The sequence below is a fragment of the Phoenix dactylifera genome, chromosome 1, assembly GCF_051530095.1.
Source record: "Phoenix dactylifera cultivar Ajwa chromosome 1, Ajwa_hap1_PhDact_Kaust_v1.1, whole genome shotgun sequence".
Taxonomy (NCBI): Eukaryota; Viridiplantae; Streptophyta; class Magnoliopsida; order Arecales; family Arecaceae; genus Phoenix; species Phoenix dactylifera.
In genome coordinates, this window is record NC_143190.1 from 1,698,089 (window position 1) to 1,719,484 (window position 21,396).

At 37.3% G+C, this 21,396-nt stretch overlaps 1 protein-coding gene across 1 annotated transcript; it reads right to left on the reverse strand.

Moving 5' to 3' along the window:
- Positions 1-1,523: 1,523 nt before the first annotated feature.
- Positions 1,524-20,077, reverse strand: LOC103705747 (uncharacterized). Its single transcript, XM_008789588.6, has 7 exons — positions 19,263-20,077; positions 14,929-15,063; positions 7,393-7,760; positions 5,588-6,332; positions 5,386-5,482; positions 5,242-5,296; positions 1,524-1,967 (listed from the first exon to the last, which is right to left on the reverse strand). Exons 1-7 carry the CDS (start codon positions 19,840-19,842, stop codon positions 1,905-1,907), a joined length of 2,043 nt encoding a protein of 680 aa, XP_008787810.1. The 5' UTR covers positions 19,843-20,077; the 3' UTR covers positions 1,524-1,904.
- Between the last annotated feature and the right edge of the window lie 1,319 nt (positions 20,078-21,396).

Genomic DNA, 21,396 nt, shown 5'->3' on the forward strand with positions numbered 1-21,396 from the left:
GGACAACATTCATGTCCCATTACCACATTATTTAGATCTTGTATCACCATCAAGTTAGACATGAGTTTTTTTTTTTTTTGTTTTGTTTTTCTTTTTGTTTTTTTTTTTTTTTTTTTGGGGGGGGGGGGGGGGGGGGGGGGGGGGGGTGTTGTTGCTGAAGAAAGGATAATGTGAAGGATTAGTTAAATAGCTAAAAGCATGTATGCTAGAAGTACTCAAGTTTGTAAACAAGATTAGGAAAAAGGGATGACCTCCCCAAAAAGTAAAACTAAGTAACTAGGTTTGATGTCCATGGTTATGATCATGGACTCTTGAGAAATTCACCAAAGGAATAAATCTTTAATAGAAATTGATGTGAACAATTAGCAACATATGAGTGGGATTTGAAATAAAAAATTGCATATTTTATTTTCGATGGCGATAAAAATTTAAAATCTCATTTTACGCATGAAAGCTCTTTCATATAATTAATCCCATTACCCACACCCGTCCACCCAACACCTCCCCCACCCCCTTCACAAAAAGAGGAAAAAATAACAGAGATGAAAACTCAGATGTATAGCTACAGATAGAAATTGTTCAGGCTAATTGTCGATTTGGGACTTATCGGATTCCAATGAAATTTAACTACTAGGAATTTCAAACAGATGCTATAGTCGATGAAAGCTGAAAAATGACTGGATGTAGACCAGATATTAATATATGCATATTCTTGTTTGTTTTATTTAACAGATATTAAATGGATGCTGGAACTTATTTCATATTTGTTCTAACTCCATGCAGAAATGAATCGAATGTTACCAATTTCCGTATCTATTTAACATAATATGGATATCATATCTAAATTTGTTTAACGTAAATATGGACAGAAGTTTCTTTTAGTGAATGCAATGTAAATGAGATAATATTAGTTGTCTTGCATGTACAATTTTTATTTGCTCAACGAGCATGCATGTCCAACTTTGTTTCATTATTTTTCTAAAACAAACAAATGATTGTACAAAGAACAATAAAGAGGTAAGTGCGCTCAATCACATAATCCTTTCACTAGATCTTAGTAACACAAATAAGATACAAATTGTGGATTAAACAACTCAATCTTGGTGATTCAAGGGTGGAACCAACCAGGTTAAAAATGTCACTATTGAATGAAAATGGACAGCATGAATGCTGTCCCATGTTAATCCCATTTTGGCATTTACTAACGCCGCACAAATATAAGAAGTAGAGCTTAAAATGGAACGGATACAGATCAGATTTCTACATCTATATCCTCATCCACTTTTATTTTGGATGATACTAATACAGATATAAATATTGGTCAAATACAAACATTTGTGTCCACATCCAGCTGTATTCGGGTATAGAAACAGATACGAAAGTAGCCAATTGCTTCTACGCCTATTGAAGACTACATCATGAATAATAATCGGTGCATGCAACAGGTTGATGAATGACTAAATACAAAGGGCTTAATATGAATTATAGCAAATAATGAAATTCAAGAGAAGCAAGCTATGGACTTGAGAGATAAATAATGGACATTTTTTAGAGAATGATATTGCTGTATGAAAACATCCACAAGCACCTAAAATTTCATATTACAACATAGAAACAGCACCGTCAAAAATACTCAGAGGCAAAATATTGCGCTCATCATGGAGTCATGTGAGAAAAATATAAATCCCCGCAAATCAAACGAGGATACATCAATATTCCCAGAAAAATAAAAAAAGAAAATCCTCACAACCTAAAAGACAGGACACTTCAAGTCAGTTCAAACTAATTCAACTGGATGCACATTCCACAGGAAAAAGGAGAAAAAAGTGAAAAAAAAAATGACATCAGAAGCATCATACTTCAGATTAAGGAGATCGCAAGTTGGCAGTGAACTAAACGTGCCTTTATATCCATAAGTGTTCTCTGCGGTATTCACGCACAAGGACTGGCACACTTGTGGGTGGGAGCTGCAACAACACAAATGTAACATAGCATGCACCTTCGGTTAAAATTAAATGATGATGATAAAACTAAAAAGGCAAAACTCTCACTAAGGCATGGCTAGTTAATAGTTTCCCTCATTCTTAGACCTTAAATAAACATACAGCACACTTAATCAATGATATCTAAGAAAGAGGAAACTGAGAAAGATTAAATGGAGCATATGTGAAGCAGGTATTTTCTATTTTCTGTACAATTCAAGTTAGCATTGATCAAACTGTAGCATTGCCCCACTCTAGTTGCCTATGTTTCTATTCCAAGACATTGCACTAGTCTCTTGAAAAAACATTAGGTTAAGACCTTAAACTAGGTCAGAAAGATCATCATTCACTTCATAAATTAATCCAATAGTGTGGTAACAACTTGAAAACATGGTTAAATAGAATTAGAGAGGGTTGACCATAAATTCCATGCATGCCAGAAGTGATCCACAATCCCCTGAAGCGATCCACAATCCATGATGTAACATGGAAATATAGAAAAAGATGGGAAAGGCTCAGGAGATTGTACAAAACATAAGATGGCAGCAGTCACAGTAGAAATAAGATAAATGTACATGAAATAGATAAGAAAGAAATGAACCATCAAAAATTACCAGCCATAAATATGAAAATTCAGTCATATACAATGCTTATACATAGTCAAGAGTGCAAAAGTAACTACATTATGCTGCTTTATGTGCAGAAAAAAACACAATCAAGAAGAGAAGTGCTTTGCAGGAATTGATCCAGATCTACAAAGTTGTCATACATATATGAAAAGAATCAAGTTTTTCTCAGACTAATCCTTATCAATGATTCAAATATCAAGGAACTAGGGTGCATCAACAGCTACAAGGGTGCATCAACAACTGGCTAGTACAATAAGCTCAATTTCACAAGCTGTATCCGCCAAGGTTTTAAATGTCAGGACCTAGCCCCTTAACATTTTTCCCCATGGTACTGGTACCAAATGTACATACCGAAACTGACAACTTCCACAAAATTGAAACATCATCAATATTGACCAGTTCGGCTGGTACAATACAACAGTTGGTATAGTATCATCAATACAAACCAATACAGCAGATACATACTGGTACAGCTGTTTCATTGTCCCAGCACACATACCAATGCAGGTTTCATGCCAAAACAGTACAATACTGGTTGTATCGTCCCATTCCAGCAGTTTTTCAAACCTTGATACCCATAAGGGTACAGACCTATACACTTCAATACAGCCAATATGCCCTTGCTACAGCCCAGTTTGGTCTCCAAATTTGTTGTTTGGCCTTTCTTCATATGCTCTATTATTATAATGCTTAATTTGGCACAATATGGTAAGGGTATTAGTTTAAATGTTGTTTCCTATTTAATGTGTGCTGAAACTAACTGCTAATATGATACAAAGCTTCACATGACTTGCCAAAAAACTACACCAAAAAACTATACGTGCATTAGCACCAGGAATGCAATTAGTGTACTGGCAATCAAAGAATTAATAAATGATATTGAAGATGATAGTACACTAAAAAATAGTCAGTACTAATTTGACAAATGAACAAAGCAAATATGCATTGAACCAAACAACAATTCATGTATTTAACATAGAAATGTAGTCCCTTAGAAGGGTTGAAGTATCAGTATCAATCCCTTACCGACACCTTAGGGTGCCAACACTAACACATAGTACACCTACTAGTGCTGGCACAACAAAAATGAGGTGCATAACATATGTTGGTACAATGTAATACCAAGGGACATGCCATTAATAATAAGCCCACAAGGGTTGTAGTATTAATATCTTACCAATATGGTAGGGTACCATAGTAACACATAAGTGCATCCACTGGTGCTGGTACAACAAAAGTGAGGTGCATACCGTATGTTGGTATGGTGTCATAACAAGTGATGTACCAATATCAATATCTTAGTACATTATGGTACAATCGGTATGCAAATATGCACTTAATTTAGATCCTTGCCTATGCTCACCTCAATGTCACATCAAGTGGGCTCGTACATGTCTAACAACCCATCACATACACAAAATATATTGATGTGTGTAACACTCAAACACAAATATGTATGTTGAGAAGTTGTTCGGTATCATTTCAGGTGAGATGTTTTGAGTTTAGCAATGTTTGGGTAACATAAACTTCATGAGCCTTTAAGATTTGTAAAGTACCTTGTCATTTAAATGTTGAAAGTTGGAGCCAACTCTCTGGAATTTGAAGCAAAAATAAAAAATCAACAATTTTATAGGGAAATATTTGGTATTTTTATTGATCCCAGACAGAGGGATTGTGCTTTAGTTACTTGTGATATCTTAAGAAAATGTACATTTAAATGATATTCATGCAAATAATTTTGTATTTAGTCTGTCAGTCTGTTAGTAGTTTGTCTGCTTCCTAGTTTTTCTCATCTTAGAATAATTGAAAGCACCACAAAAAAGGGGGTTTAGAAGCTCTCTGATCAGTATGAGTGATCACAACCAGTCTGGGGCCAGTTCAGGCCCGATCTACCCTAGTTGAGCATAACTTAGCGGTCCACCCAAACCATGGTATGCTGGGCCCTGGGATACCTCGACTAAAGCACATCTATGTTTGACTAGACCTTGCATATTAGAAAATCTAGGAGCTTACAAGCAACGAGGACTTGAAGCATTCCAGCCAACAATTCTGTATCAATAGATACGGAACATGCAACACATTTACTTAAGTGGTGATAGTTACACTAAAACAAATACAACTAGCCATTTATTATAGACATCATAACTTTTAATGTGGTCAAGAAGTTCCATAAAGGAGCTTACATGGAAGATCATGAGTACCACAACCATGTTAAATTCTGTGCTATAAAAATTAATAAATGAAATACAGCTCAGCGCAAATCTAGAATGGTATAATAATGGGAAATTGAACTTGTATAGCTTACCTATCTCAAATATCAGAGTTTCCTTGGGCAATTTTACTTAAAATGAGAGATTTTATTCCTTGTGCTAGAATTGAGGCAGAAACTTCTAATATGTTCTACCTTGAGAATGCATTTTATTCAAACATAATTATAAATGATGATTTGCTCTTGAAAAGCATATCCAATGAAACTTATTCAACATATACTGGTGAGAGATTTTGATCAAACACAACCATTTGACAAAGAAAAATAAGTTGAACCAAAGACAATGTTTTTTTTTAATTCATTTTGCCATAGCTCGTAGAAATTTAGAAACTCAACTTGAAAGCTTGAAGAGTCAACTTACCATTCCATAATCTGTTATGATCATCGATACATAGTCAGAAGGAGTTGCATCATAACTGTTAATGCAACATATGAAAATAAGTTTTCTTTTTCAGAAATATAAGAATAATATTGAACAGTATAAAATATAAATTACGGATAATACGTGAGATTTAGAAGTTGCAAATTCTCATTGTCAGCCCAGTTATCGAGATGATTCAAATCTTTCCATCCAGGAACCTTTGAAATGACATCTGGATCACCTGGAAGTAAAATAGTAGGTCTATAAAATAGTATTCCAAATCACTATCACCAACACAAAGCAAGTCAAGAAATCAAATAAAACAAATAAAGCATTACATGCATACCAAGTTCATTGGAGCATATAGAATCAAGTTGCACCCTTTCATGAAATTTATATGCCTCACAACATACTAGAACAGGAACCTGGAAGGCATGTGCAGCCATAGCTACACATGCCGTTCCAACTCTTGAGTAAACTGTTCCGTTAGATAAGACTGATGAAGCTCCTAAAAAAACTCGTGTGACTTCATGCATGATATACGAGATGGCATTTATATGTGTGTATGTACAGTTAAGGCCTTTTGCCACCAATCTGCAGAGCAATGCCTGCCCATCAAGCTTTGGACGGGAGTCAACTACCACCACACGGAAGTGCTTTCCAAGCTCAAGAGCATATAGGAATATCATTTCAACAACAGAAGATGACCCGTAAGTGAGAAGAACATCACCATCTCTAATCTTTGTAACAGCATGCCTAACTATAACCTTATCTGCAATCACGATTTTCTCATTTATGAAACGATCAATATCAGATTGAAGACTAGATTTTGCTTCTGATTCTGACAGCGTATGTGGTAACTTGGCAATCCTACTCTTCAAAAATTTAATAGCATTTCCCATGCTAATAGAAAGGGGCCTACACTCAATAAAAAATGACACATAACTGCCAATTTTTGCAGTCAGATCTCGAACAAGAGCTTTTTCCGGGGGTGTAGAGTAGTCTTTAATTGCCTCTTTGAAAGCTAAAAGCATTGCAATGCAACGAGCATTGCCACCTGAGATATCCCCTGATAAATACTGAAGTCCGACCTGATGACATTGGCAAGCAAACAGTTAGATAAGATGATGTCAAATATTGTTGCTCGGAGGAGCACACATATCGCTATTGCATGCAAGAAACAAAGTATCTTATGTCATTACCACATATATAACACCATGCATCAAAAACTAAAAATCATTATAGAAAAAGAATTTTAACCTAATTGAAGATATATACATCTATAATCATGGAAATATCCATACTAAAAAAGACGAACACAAAAGAAAAGCATGATCAATACATTATCAAGGAAAGCAAGACTTACAGCAATGTAGATTTTTAAAAATTTGTTATTCTTAGCATAATTGCTTGATAAGTACATAGATACCAAAATAACATGATAATACCAGTAAGGCGCCTGCCCCATAAAGGAGTAAACATTTGGTCTATCCATCTCTTGCAGCACATTTTCAGATCTTTGCATACGTCAATACTTAACTGTGGGTATGCATTGATGCAGAACAGCTGTCACGATGATACAAATTAAAACACCAGAGAACCAAAATTCATTCTCTCAAAAATTTCCTTCTCTAATAGAGAAATTTGTTGTTCATTTCGATGAAAGGAGTAAACATTTGGTCCCTACATCTCTTGCACATTTTCAGATCTTTGCATATGTGCATACTTAACTGTGGATATGCATTGCATAGCCCTTTTACAAGAGAATATTCACCAGCAATAATTCCATTTGAAGAGGTGAGAGGTCAAAAACTGATCATACCAAATCTATATGGGCATATGGAACCCACAGCAAGTCAAAAACAGACTTGTCCTGAGCTTTTACAGATATGCAACTAACAACATCTTTATTATTAAAGAAAAAGATAAAAGAAAAAGCTAGATAACTGGCAGCCAATATATCCGTTCTTGAATGTTACATTCATCCAAACACACCAAGAGACAAATTATAAGCTACCAACGGTGCATTAAATCTGTGTGATGCAATGCATCTCTGCTAATGAGTTCAACAAATTTCACGTTTGCAACACTACAGTCTAAGAAATACTCAACTTTCTGAACAACAGGCAAGTGATATGGCTAAACAAGTACCTTGTAAACAGAAGGATGAATTGGATCAAGTTGAAAAAACTTTGATTCAAGATCTGGAAGCTGAGTTCCACGGATATACTGAGGCAAATGCCGGAATAATTCAACTCTGCTTCTTGCTTCAGATTGATTGACCACTGCACGTCTTTTAGCCTTTTCAACCCTATGTTTATCATCAAATTGCATACGAGGGTGAGGAACATCCTTCTTTCTGTCCTTTTCAGGAAGCCGGTCAACAACCTTCTTTTCAGATGACGTAACTGGAGCTGTAACCTGAGGCCCATCTTTCCTTTGTGAAGAAGGTTTCGCTACCTTACCCTGTTTTAAAGCAGGAACTGCACCTCCAGAAGACGCTGAAGGCTTGACTCCACCTATAATCATCACCATTAAAAAGCATGCAAAATACAATGAATTTTCCATAAGGAGATTTACGAGATGATAATATAAACATTCAGGTGAGAAACATGCATATAGATGCCAAAAAATGGAAAAGAAAAAAGTGAATGCAGATAAAGAACTAAGCTGACATTAAGGGGCTTTTTGGTTTTCAAGTCTCATCAAAATGGGTTACACTTTACACAAATCTAAAATAAATGAATTTTATAAAAGTGCATGTCTTTTAGCTACCCCTAAAACATGTTTTGCAAAAACTTGTATGCCACGAAACCTGAAAAATGAATTTTCTGAATAATAACCCACCCCCTTTTATTCATAAAACCTGTCCTGCATAAAATCAGATTTTATGATTTCTGTTTCAATAAGATTAGACAGCCGTTCTTTGGTGCCAAAGCTGTACCACTTTGAACAAAACCCACCAAGAGTTCTTGAAATGTAACTGATACGAGGGTAAAATAGCCTCATAGTAAGAGTTTCAGAAGTCCTGAATGTAAAGATGCAATCCCAGGAAATAGCATTTGATATGTATTACTTTCCATTTTTTGGAAACAATATTACTTTCTGTTTCAAGTATTGAAAGAAAATAAAGATATTTTGATAAAGATGATCAAAGTGGTGAGAAAAGCTACTTCACAGAAAAGCCCTCTCATTTAAGAAGGTCAATTATGAGAGAAAGTCAATTATGAAGAAATAAAATTGATTTCCCTTTGTAAATGGTGGAAAACAGTTTACAAACACATTCCCCAGAAAAACATCTAAAAAGCATTTGTATGCAACCAATTTCCTAGATTTTGTCAAATAATTTGATCCAGTAATCCTTTAGTTAGCCACACAAGCAGCTCATGTAAAAGATAGACATATTATGACCACAGAAAAAGTTTTCATATTGAAGATTCCAATACTCTCAAGCATTCATTTATTATTAAAAAGAAAAAAAAGGAAAGTAAATTCTTGTAGACATCAGTTTTAAGTAACACATGATTCTACTCCCCCCCCCCCAAAACAACAACAAACACCCTCCCTCCCATGTATCTTTGTGAAACATGAATAAGATTACGAACTGAGCAAAGAAATTATAATAAATCTGGATTAAATTACAGATGGTGATTATTATTTGGAGCACTCACTCTACTTTCTAGAGAGAGACTGAGAGTTCCTCCCTTTTCCTCGTATAAATCCTAATCCTAGTCGTCACACCAACCCCTCTTAGGGCTGCTCAGCCCTCTGTGACCAGGGATCCCACCCCCCATCCCCCTCCTCTCTCTCTGCCCCATCACTTCTCTACCCTCACCCTTATTCTTCCTCTTCTTTCCATGATGAGGGAGCCCTAACCCCTTTGGTTTTTATGGCCATACCAATGGAGCAAAGTATAATGATGGGAGTAGTAATGTTGCACATTCCAGGCGAGGCCATGGTAACAAGCTCAAGCTGAGGATGGCATGTGGAGGTGGTGGTGGCAAGCTCAAGCCTAGGACGGTGTGTAGAGACCATGACTGTGAGCTCAGGCTGCAATCTACAAGTTGAGGCCGTGATGGTGCAGCTTGCTGACAAGGCAAGGTGTTGCAACATCAAAGCGAGGCCATGGTGGCGCAGAAGCGAGGCCATGGTGGCATTGAAGCAAGGTCATGGTGGTGTCGCACCGTCAAGGCAATGCCATAGCTAAGGATGAAATGTGGAGGCCACAACAATAAGTAGGCCAAGGATGTCACATGGAGTGAGTTGCAACAAGCACAGGCCACTGATTGAGGGTTGAAGCCACAACAGTGAAGCACGATGTTGAGGTGAGAGGGGTCGGGTTGAGAGCTGCAATTTCGATGCCGAGCCGAAGAACAGCAGAGTGTTCACAGTGGCATCGGCGAAGGAGACGGAGGAGGCTACGAGGGTGATAACATGAAGGAGCACTGGATGATGAAGTAGCCAAGTATCAGAGATAGGCCACACCTATTTAGGCAAAAGGGCAGCCTATATTGATGGTGGCATCAACGGCATCGGAACTAGTGAGGCAATGATCATTCGACGATGATCGCAGGCCGGTCCAGTATCTAGATCGAACTAGACTGGGCTACAACATTGTGGTCATTGGGTCAAGTATCGGAAGATGGATCTCAGGAGCTATCAAAATTGAATTTTAAATGGAATGGAGCAATTAGACTGGACTAGTAATTGTTTGGCCTGCACTGGGAGTGAATTGGGGTTTGTATGTTTTGCTTAGTCGGTTCCTTTGGTTGGGCCTTCATGGATGTTTGGTTGCTTGGGTGTGGGTTCCACCTCCCCACCTCTCCTCTAAATTTTTTTCTTTTCCTCTTCTCCTCTTCTCGATTCTCTACTTTCTTGGCTTCTTTCTGTACTTCATTTCATCTATCAATGAAATTTTGTGGTGGATTCCCATTGTTTTGCTCAAAAACACAATGAATGACTGGTCTATGGCACAGTTTTCATATAGAGCTGCATGTAGTCACCACTGGCCATGGAACTGCTTGAAGATGTTTGAAATAAAATGTTTTTCTCTTGGTTAGAAAAATATGTGCAAGGCCAACAAGGAATGTCTTGGAAAGTAGGATGCTAAAACAAAAGATTTGGCTTTTTTAAAGAAAACAAAACATCTCCAAAAACCTGGTTGCTCTACCAAGTCTTAAAATTGCAAATATAGGCAATAGAATGACAAAAAATAAAATGATATCACTGCTCATTGCAAGGTGTGGTCTAACAGAGTACATGCACAAGTAGCCTAGTTCAAATTTGCCATTGAAAATGGATTACTTTTGGATGGTCAAGGCCAAGGGACACGATTCTCGAAATAAAGGTTCCTAAGCATTTGGAAAGTTACCTCTTGGGCTACTCCAAATTTGGTAAGAAAAATATTAAGGCACGGGAAGCCACAAAACGGGAAACATAAAATAAGGGCTTAGCATTATCCCATGGTCTCAGTGAGAAGTTGGAGAATATGTTTTTCTTCTTCACTCACCAAAGCTATTTAACTTAGTTTTAGGTCATCTGATGGAAGTCTTTGAGGTTCTAGATCCTCTAAAACAAATATATTGACCATATGATGGCATCATATAGGGTCCACCCTCATACATGGGCTGCTTGGGAGGGGTGTGTTCCTCCTACGCTTCCAAGATTAATGTTGAAAAGCCAGGAATCAGAAGTTTCTTGCACAAAGTTCTATAAAGAAACATTGTGAAGTTCAAATTACATCATTTTTGCATCATTCACAAGAAGAAAGAAAAGAACAGTTGATCCTTGAATTGCAACGAATCCATGATCAACTGGATAAATGGAGATATCTTGGGCTTCCAATCAATCTAATTGAAATTAACATATTTGGGGGGCACCACCTCTGACCATTTTTTACTTCATGCAAATCAAGATGTATAGGAAAAGAACTACCAACAGAAAATAATTGAATTGTCCATGATATAAAAGGGAGAAATGATTCTATAAGTGCTTTAAATTTGCAGAAAAACATCAACAGATAAAATTGTCGAGAAGGTCGAATGTACATGGATCCTAAGATTGGCAAAAATAAGAATCCAACCTGAAAAGTAAAGATGCAGCACAGCAACAATCCTGATTGCAAAGTAATAAAGCTGGGGAGATGCTTTCCCCATGTGCCAATCCAAAAGCAGAGATCTTAACAAGCCTAAGCTTTGAACAGTCACAATATGGAACGGAGAGACAAGACAATGGAACAAAATAAAAGAAGTTTAGAGGAATTTCCAGACAGTGAGATACTTTTTCACTTCATAGGGGATTTTCCCATCAATAGGAAGTAACAGCACGGTTGGGCTTGTAGAGCAGAATCCATGTGCATGAGATAAGCTCTGCTGCTTATTCACCATTGTTTTGAATGATAAAGTTTTGATGGTCCAAAAGAAATGAATATCATCAGTTGTCATCCTATTTTTCAGCTTCCTTGATAAAGTTATATCCCTGCTTAGCAACTACAGACAACTTCCCTGAAATTTAACCAGGATATTTAAGAAACTATTGCCTTCTTCCAGTTAAATGCTCGTGATGAGTTCAAACAAGCTCTTCATAAGAATGTGGCATTCATCATAAGCCAGATACATGAAAATAAAGATCAAAAAAATTAATGTGACTACTCTCCACAATTTCTTGTCAGCCATTGAAAAATGATTTGAAAATGAAGTGCGACATGATTCACGCTCCAAAATCATAACCATGCGATGCCTAAGGTGTACTTTTGGTGTGCAGCTAGAGCACACATCTCTTGATAGTTGATACTCTCTCGGAGAATGTATGGATGGTAGTGTTTGCCTTGTCTTCCTACATCTTCTTAAGTGTTTACATATGATTAATCCCCCCAAATTGAAGCACCTTTAGAGTGCAAATGGATCAGGTCAGACCGGGTCATGAGTGACCCGACCTGACCTAGTTCCTTCTTCGGATCCTAATGTTGGAACCAGATCCAACCCAATAGAAGATCGGGTCGGGCAGGGTTCATGCATAACCTGGTCTCAACCCAAAAATTTTGGATCCGAATCGGGTCTAGGTCACACATAGAGTTCTAAAGTGAAAGAGTTAAATTTGGACAAAAGAAAATCCTAACTTCATCATAAGATATGAATATCTCTTTCGAAGCATGTTATGACACATTCAGCATAACATTTTTTTTCAAATATGGCTTAGAAAATAATTGAAGAGAGTTCCAAAAGTCGAGCGTTCCCTGTAAATTATACGAATTATAATTCGTAAAGATATCTAATCGACTAAAACAGAGCATGGATAGAATGCCAAGTCAATCATAGTATCAATCTACAATCTAAACGTCAAACTTCCCATCCAAGGATATTAGTTAGCTATCTAGTTTGCCACAACATTCCCTACGTCATGTGAATAAATCAGATCAAGAAGCTTGGATTGGTGGGATGATGACACCATTTATTTCAAACCAAATAATTGATGATGGATACCACCATTAAATGGTTCAACATATTCTAGCACATAATTCCTAGTGCTTCCAATAATTCCTAGTGCTTCCAAGCACTATACTTTTATTTCGACCATATTATGCACAAATGAAGTTTATAAATGCAGTTTACAAATTTTCTACATGCTAAGACCTGTATATGGGTAAACCATCAATTAAAATAAACTTGCACAACCTATTCTATGGTTAGTGCTTTATAAATTATGAAGTAAAACAAGGAACAAGGTCAAAGAATCTAACAATAAATGTAACTAAAAATTCCATCATTTATGGTTTTCAATTTTTTAACCTAGTTTCTTTGTTAAACTATTCCACAATTGACGTTTGTTCCATTATATGCTAACACAAACCACATAACTTATGTCATCGAGTAATAGGTCAAAAGACCCAAATTAGACCCATATAACAATCAGGTTGTTCAGGTCGTGACAAAGCTCAATAAACCCCTACTCAACCCAAAATATGGAAGGGGTCCAAATTTGGAACGGGTTCGAATCGGGTCTATGTGGGTCAGATCAATTCGGGCCATGGGTCAACCCACCCCTTTTGCAGCCTTACCTTTATGGAAGGAGCCAGTCAACTTCATGCTTCACAAAGTAGGATCATAATCGTAATTTAAGAGATGCGCATTAATTGAATGAAAATAGACATGGATATAACAATTTCTTTGTGGCAACTAATTCAAGTACTCACTAATTTAGGCATGTACTTTTTATTTTAGTATGAATGCAGAACATTGTGATGAGTATATCCAGTTCATATATATGTGTGTGTGTGTGTGCGCGCGCGCGGACTTGGCTACACTCAAGTGAGAGAGAATGGACTTGGCTACACTTGAGCAGTTCTCCACTCAGATCCAGTCAGATTTAGATTGAACAATAAAAGTCTCATATCGATAATCGGAGCTGTTGAATGTGATCTACTACCTCTAAACTACACAAAAAATCATGTGATTTGGAGATCCCTAGCTTATACAACAAGTTATCAAAAAACCATATATAATTTGATAATATTTAGACTGTCTAATTTTTTGATCGCTTAATACATAGGTCAAGGATCTCCTAATTACATGATTTTTAGCGTGTAAGCAGTTTCGAGATAGTAGATCACATCCAACAACTTGGATCATCAATGTGGAACCTCCATCATTCAAAATAAACATGACCGGAGGTAAATGGATATCCACTCAAGTGAAGCTAAGTCTAGCTATACATACATACATACATACATATATATACAATATCAAAGTTTAAGGTAAAATAGCATCAACATTTTGCAAGCTCCTAATAATTCAAGTGGTGCTACGCAGCTCTGGTTTCAATTATCTGCTAATATCATAAATTCTCTAATCCCTTGTCTTAGTTGTCTCAATCATTTCATAGAATATGCATATTGATTAGAACATCAGCTCCATGATCATTAGCACCTCTTACCACAATAGTGAACATCATTAGCAGAATAGAACTAAATAACATCTTAACATATTGCCAAATAATGCACTGCCTACTTTCAGTCAGAATTGGCAATACAAATAGATAATAATTGTCTACAAGTTGTCTAAGTTTTGGTACCCAACCAACAGGTATTCATTCACAAGTTTACAGTTTGCTTCATAAACATTAACAAGTCCTACTAATCACAGTAAGACAGCATTACCAGCTTTTCTTCCTAGCAACTTTCATCAATGTTATATGAGGTATTCCTCTCCTCTTCCAACTACTTTGACACAATTTCAGGTCTCTCTCCTTTTCAAAGCCTCCTGGGACCCAAGTTTCTCTTTCTACATGCCTACAAAATCTAAATCAGGTTCCTAATTATTTCCTTCACTTAATTGACAAAGAATCCATTTTACCATTTTTATAGCTGCCTCTCAGCTTGTTTGAGGTAATCCTCACAAATATATGTGCTGATATATATAACACCCCACATACACGCACAAAAAAAAAAAAGACAGGTCACAAAAGCAGCAATACTCATAATATAGAATACATTTAATGTGCATTAAAGAAATTTTCTTATAAGAACAATCCATATAAGCAGCTTATTTGAGAAATTTAAAACTATTAGAAACTTAAAAATGATAAATCGATATAAAATCACATGAGAATCTAATGCACATAGACTTATTGAGCAAAAATAATAAATAAATGAATAAATAAATAAATAAATAGAAAGAACAAATTGATCACCAGCCTCTTTTGCTGCAGCCTTTGCTGCACGCTGAGCCTCTTGAATGGCACGCCTCTCAGCTTTTGACGTTTTCTGTTTCTGTGGCTTTGAGGTCCCTTCATTCTGCATTTCAATCAAAGCTCCTCCATCTTTTTCTGCAAAATGTCACTTGCTGGAAGTAGGAACCAATAGCATTAACTAAAATATTACAGTCTGCAACATAAAAGCTCAAGAGCAACATTTTGGGGTCAAAATCTGTTTCAGAGAAAAATGCCAAAAGCACATAAATGCATATAACACGCACTTCAAATACGTAATTTTACAAAAAAAGGTACGAAAAAGTACATTTGTGGAAAGTAAATTGAAGTTGCTATTGAGTTATAATTAGATATCATATACAGATGTGATTTTTTAAAAAGGATATAAATATGATATTGCTCTGAACATGTTGAACAACATCCAAATGGTTACATCCAAGGACACAATTTTAGATTAAACTTAACTTTCTTCTCCCTAAACAAGCCAAAATGTGTTTTATCTTTGGTTACATAGACCTGCATTGTAATTGAAGTGGCCAAAATTCCAACATTCATCTGTATATAAAACATAGAAATCATGTTAATTGGCGGTATGTTAGACGTTCTAGCCATATGTCATTTGCTAACCTTTTTCTTAGACTTAAGAAAGCAATTTTAGTTATATGCTCCTACTCAGTGGGTGGGACGGGTGTCTTTTGACAACATCATGTATGGGAGTCTAGGGACTTCGTTTTAATATGTTAGTGACTGATATTTAAACATAATTGTGAGTAGGGACCACTCATATAAAGTGGCCGGCCATAGGGTTTGTGGAAATGGACATTTCAATGAGTAAAAGAACGTTGCTGTCTTCTTCATTGTTTCCTCTTCCTTCATGTGAGACTTCCAGGGAATGTCTGGGAAAACCTTTTTCCTCTCTAACCTCCTCTAACCTTTCTTTCTTCCCTTCTTATTCTTTGAGCCTTTCTTGCTGATTTCCCTTTCCTTCTGATGCACCTGTATGTCCAGAACCCCAACTCTGAGGTTGTTGACATCTCCTGCTGCAAACAGCCACCAGCCGCACTGTCAACAGTAGCTGGTCTTCACCAGGTTGCTGCCAGCCTACCTGCAGACCTGAAAACAGGCCTGATCTGTTTCAGAAATATCCAGAACCAGCCACTCCGCAAATCTGGGCTGTTTCCCTTGGAGTTTGGCCTTTTCTTTGATCCCCATTGAAGCCTTCTTCAATCTATCTACACCTGAAAACCCAATCAGCCTCTGCAGTCCCAAGATTACCATTTTTTCCATGGCCCTTTACAACTTGCTATTATGCCTCCACCTAATCAGCTTACAACAGCCCATTTTTAGTTTTTCCAGATCACCATTTAAGCAGGCAGATTGCAAAAACCTGTTGCTGTTTGATAAAGTTCTCTCTCTCTCTCTCTCTCTCTCTCTCTCTCTCTCTCTCTCTCTCTCTCTCTCTGTGTGTGTGTGTGTGTGTGGCTTTACAAGACTGGTTGGGAGGATGTTCATGCATCTTAAGGAATGATCCCAGGTTGAAAATTGCCAAGCTTGAACTCTGTCTGACTTTTTGTTTCTTGCTGGAATTTGCAGGTAGTCTAGTGTTTTGATTGCCTAAATAATTTGAGTCTCAACTCAAATCATATACTGCATGCACATTAGGTTAGATAGATCAATTGCATTACCACTGTTATCTGGTTATTTATTCCCCTAAGTAGTCTCATTTTCTTTCATATTTGTTGGCATTGCATTACATTTTATTTCATACATTCTAGGTGATCACATAGAGTTCCCATTGGGTCTGTCCTGCATTAGTATTTTACTAAGTAGGTTAGTACATTGTTGTTGCATTTAATGCAATAAGAATCAACACAGTTTAAGCATAATTATGTAAGTTATGGTCTTAGATAACTTAAAACACAATAAAATAATGTGAAGCAACTCACCTTGATTTTTTTAATTTTGTTTTTTCCATTTTTTTACTTTTACTAACTTTTTGACTGAAATTCTGAAATTCGGTATGAAACAACCACTACAAAACCACAACCGTACCTAGGGCAACAAAACTGAAACTCGAGGTTTTGAAACCTTGCCCTTCAATATAGCCAACATTTACTACCCTCCCCTCTTCACACCAACCTACCCTTAAGCATCTGTTTCACTCTTTAGTTTTCCTAGCCTCACTATTTGATGTTCATGGCACTATTATACCACAAATGAATTTGTGCTGGATCACCTTGAAATAATTACATGCTAAAGGCCAAGGAGACTCATAAAAGTCGAAACTATTTTAAATTGTTGTTATATCATTGTTTGACATTAATATATCACAAAATATGAATGTTCAACTTAAGTGCCACTGGTTTTACATACTGTCATATGTGCCATTGTCAGCTTACATGTATATAGCTAAATGGTTAAACAAACAATAAGCATTTTATATTTTTAGTGGTAAATATACAGTTGAATGGAATCATTGAGAAGCTTTGAATTTAACCAGAACTCGCAAATTCATCAGCATTCTAGTTTTTAATTTAGAAAACAAAGGGGAACATAAACATGAGAGCAAGGTTTTAAAAACCAAATGCACCCCATATTTTGGCATGTACCATGTACCGTACTGTATTGTATTGGTAAACTATTGGTAGATACAAGGGCATACCAATGGTACATATCATGCCAGATCAAGACCAATATGCCCTCATACATGCTACTTCAAACCTTGCGTGAGAAGATTACGAACTCTTGAATCTTGAGTTAAGAGGGATATCCACCTCATGCCGATGGCTCCAATTCATAAAGTGATTTGATGATTTAATGTAGGACCGATGATCAAAAATTGAATCACTTAAGGGTCAACATAAAGGCACTCGTCATAGTGGACAAAGGTTATTCCTCAAATTAAATTAGTATGTTTGCTATGGGTAACCAGAGTTTTGTATGTAGAAAAATCATTTTTTCCTATAAGTATTACTATTTAAGTATTTGTTAAAGGGACAATTAATAGAGTTCTAGTTATTTTTAAGGGGATAAAATGAAAATAGCCTACCAAAACAAAGGTGTTATTTTGATAATGTCCTAGTGATTAGAAGCAAGAGCATTTCCTAAATATGTCAAAAAAAAAAAAAAACAAATCCCTTTAAAGCAGATAACATACAATTTTTTGAAGTTGTTCTCCTTATCAACACTACACCTACAATCATCTTTTTTTTGCTGAAACCTACAATCATCTATCACCACAGCTAATTGACCAACATTCCATCACCAATGACACCCACCACTCTTTGAACAGGCATCAGCCCTCATCTTTTCCATTGCATATCGTACACAATCCTATAACATATAGATTAATTTTCATATAGGTTATCATTTTTTAAGATAACTTAGAAAGAGGTTGAAAACCATGTTTGATTCCGGCCATTATGTCAGCATATTAGTGATTATCTTATAAAAATTATTTGACAAAATTGAAGACCTGAGAGTTATAATGTTAGAGGCATGATGTTCAATGAACTAAAAGTAACAAAAGAGAATCCAATCTTTCATTGAAAAATATACTTCATCAATACAATATCCTTGGGAGAGAATCAAAACCTCGATCCTCATTATACTCAAAACCATATGAAAGAAATTAAAGGAACCCTTCCAAACATTATGCATTCAAAACCATGTGAAAGATACCAAAGGAACCCTTCCAAACATTAAGCATTCGAAAGCATGTGAAGAAATCAAAGGAATCATTCCAATCATTAAGCATCCTTCAATTTCATGCTAAATACCTTCGCCCTCAACTCTTCCTCCTCACACTCCTTTTACTATACAACCTTTAATAACTAATCTAACATTGTGAGAAACTTCCTTCTGGATTTATAAAGGTACACACACCTTCCTGATAGATATCCCCAAACAGAATGACTCGATCTACAATCTTACCCTTGACTCAATTGATCAGGGGATACTCCTGATCTCCTTCAAATACCAAACTATCAAACATAGGGAGGGCTGCAGAGTAATTTGAATCCGAAACAGAAATAGTACAAAAGATATATGTTTTTATTATTGAATTAATAGTTCCTCGCCTCCTTGTACATAACAAAAAAAATAAATAAATAATAAATAAGACGATCTGCTCGAACTTTTTGTTGATCTCTAAGATGTGAATAATTCTAGTGGAGCGATCAATCAATAATTTCAAATTTTTAATTAGTGCTACGAAAACAAAACCCTAGACAAGCACATTGTAGTCTGCAATCATCAGTTTTAATATTTTTTCCCTGGTAAACAAAAACTTGGACAGCACAGGGCGTATGGCATACCTGACACGCCGGGCAGCGCCTTCACCACCGAGGCAGTCGTCAGGCTGCTCTTGGGAGTGCTCCCGCCACCGCCGCCGCCAGTGGTTTTCATAGCCATCATCTCCCCGCTAGTCGCCGGGAAGGACGAAGCGAACTTGCCCGAGCCTCTCCTGCCGAGCCAGGTGGAAGTGGGCACCTCGTTGGAGAACTCGGAGCCGGCGTCGAGCCCGCTGGAGGGCGACATCATCGGGGACGAGCCAAGGAGGGTCTCAGAGGGGTTGTAGCTCCCGACAGGGATCTGGACGGTGTCGCGGCGGAGATGAGAGGCTGGGACGGGGACGGGAACGGGGGCGGCCGCGGTGGCGGCGGAGCGGGCGAGGGAGGAGAGGCCGTCGGCAGAGGCGTGGCGGGGTGGGGGGATCATGACAGGGGATATGGAGCTCCCCGGGAGGGAGACGTCGAGGGCGGGCGGGGAGGTGGAGCAGGCGTCGGTGGGGACGGAGTGGGAGCGGGCGGGCGGCAGGGTGGCGCCCGGCGTGATGAAGCCCACCTGCCGGACCTTGGGGTCGATGACCGTCCGCGGGGCCCGGCGGAGCTCCATGGATCGGGTGGCGCCCGCGGCAGATGGCGGCGGAGAACGGTGGAGGAGAGGGGGCGGGGGAGCGACGGCCAAGAGGAATTGGAAGGGGAAATGGAGGAATTGGCTTCTAGGAGGGTTGGGTTAGGGTTTGGAAGGAAGTGGGGTTGGAGCTGAACGAAGGGCCAGTCGGTGCGGGAGCTATTGGATTTTCCTCAGAATATTTATTTTATAAATAATATTATCCAATCTTATGTTTATGCTATTTTTGAAAGGGTTATATTTTTAATTATGTTTATTTTTATTTTTTTATTTTTTTTATTTTTTTTAATTTTATTAACTTTTTCCCAGTACCAGTTTGGCCAGATTTACCATCCTCTTATATTTCAGTGCACAAGATAAATTGCTCCCTGATATAAATCAACCCTGGGTGGCTGCCTGCATATTGCATAATAACAAAGTTTCATACCTACTTAAAAAAATAAATTCTACTTGATTTTATCTTTGGTAGAATGATTTTTCATATTATTCTTGGAAAATGACATCAATGGAATTTATTGACATGTAAATAACTTTTAACAAATTTTATAATTTATTTATGAATTAAACAAAAGTAGACTTACCCAGCTTGGCTTTGATATAGGCTAGTGCTTTGTAGTTTAGATGGGATAGAGATCAAATTATTTGACCTAAATTTTGAATTATGGGGTAGAGCTCAAATTATTTTACCTAACTTTTGAATGATTGGAAGCATTGACCTCACTTGGGTCAGGATGACAGTTTTGCTTGAGTTGAGTATGGTTAAATTGAGCCATATCAAGAATGTAGGCTTAGGCTTTTGCAAACAGTTTGCCTCTTATATTATTAGTTGGGTTGGCGACCATGGGAGCAATGCCCATGGTGGAGGGGGCTGGGAGAGGAGTGAGGGGTATAGCAATCATGGGAGTTTGGAAGGGGTCAGCCAATCCAACTTAGTGCTGCTTCCAATGGTCAAAGTTACTCTATGTGATCATTTAATATTTGTCTAAATAATGCTAAACCTACAACATATGTCCCCAACGAAACCATGCTAATATTTACCCTTTTTATTTTTCGTTTTGAGAACAACAAGGGAAGATGGGCCTTCCAACAGATTGATATAGGGAAAAAAGGAGGGCTGTGCAAAGCAACCCTAGAGTCTAGTGCTTACTTTTTTTTCCTTTTTTTCTAATACAATGATGACTCACACCAAACATTCAATAGTACAGCCAACAAAATTAAAAAAGAGAAATTGACGAAGAGAGAAAAAAACAGACGCTAGGTTCTTCCAAAAAATCTCTCTAGAATGATAAGCCACAAAGGAGGCAATTCAGTCAGCAGCAATGTTCACCTCCTAATAGACATGAATTCTCCAAAAAAAGTCACACTCTCTCGATAACCTGTGTATGTCCAAGATCAGCGAGTGCCCTTCATCATCTAATGCTTACTAAAGTCAAATTTGTACCACAAGACATGGGTAAGATATTGTTCTGCAAGAGGCTTTTTTTATAACCACGACATCAGCCTACAAGTTGTGATAGAAAAAATATTGGACACTCA

Bases quoted from the DNA above. Each gene is read 5' to 3' on its own strand.
- LOC103705747 (XM_008789588.6), bottom strand. From the start codon at position 19,842: ATGGAGCTCCGCCGGGCCCCGCGGACGGTCATCGACCCCAAGGTCCGG. The intron at 5,297-5,385 runs GTATTATCCGTA...TTGCATTAACAG, and splicing joins TTGCAACTTCTAAATCTCAC to TTATGATGCAACTCCTTCTG. The intron at 1,968-5,241 runs GTAAGTTGACTC...GTGTTGTTGCAG, and splicing joins TCATAACAGATTATGGAATG to CTCCCACCCACAAGTGTGCC.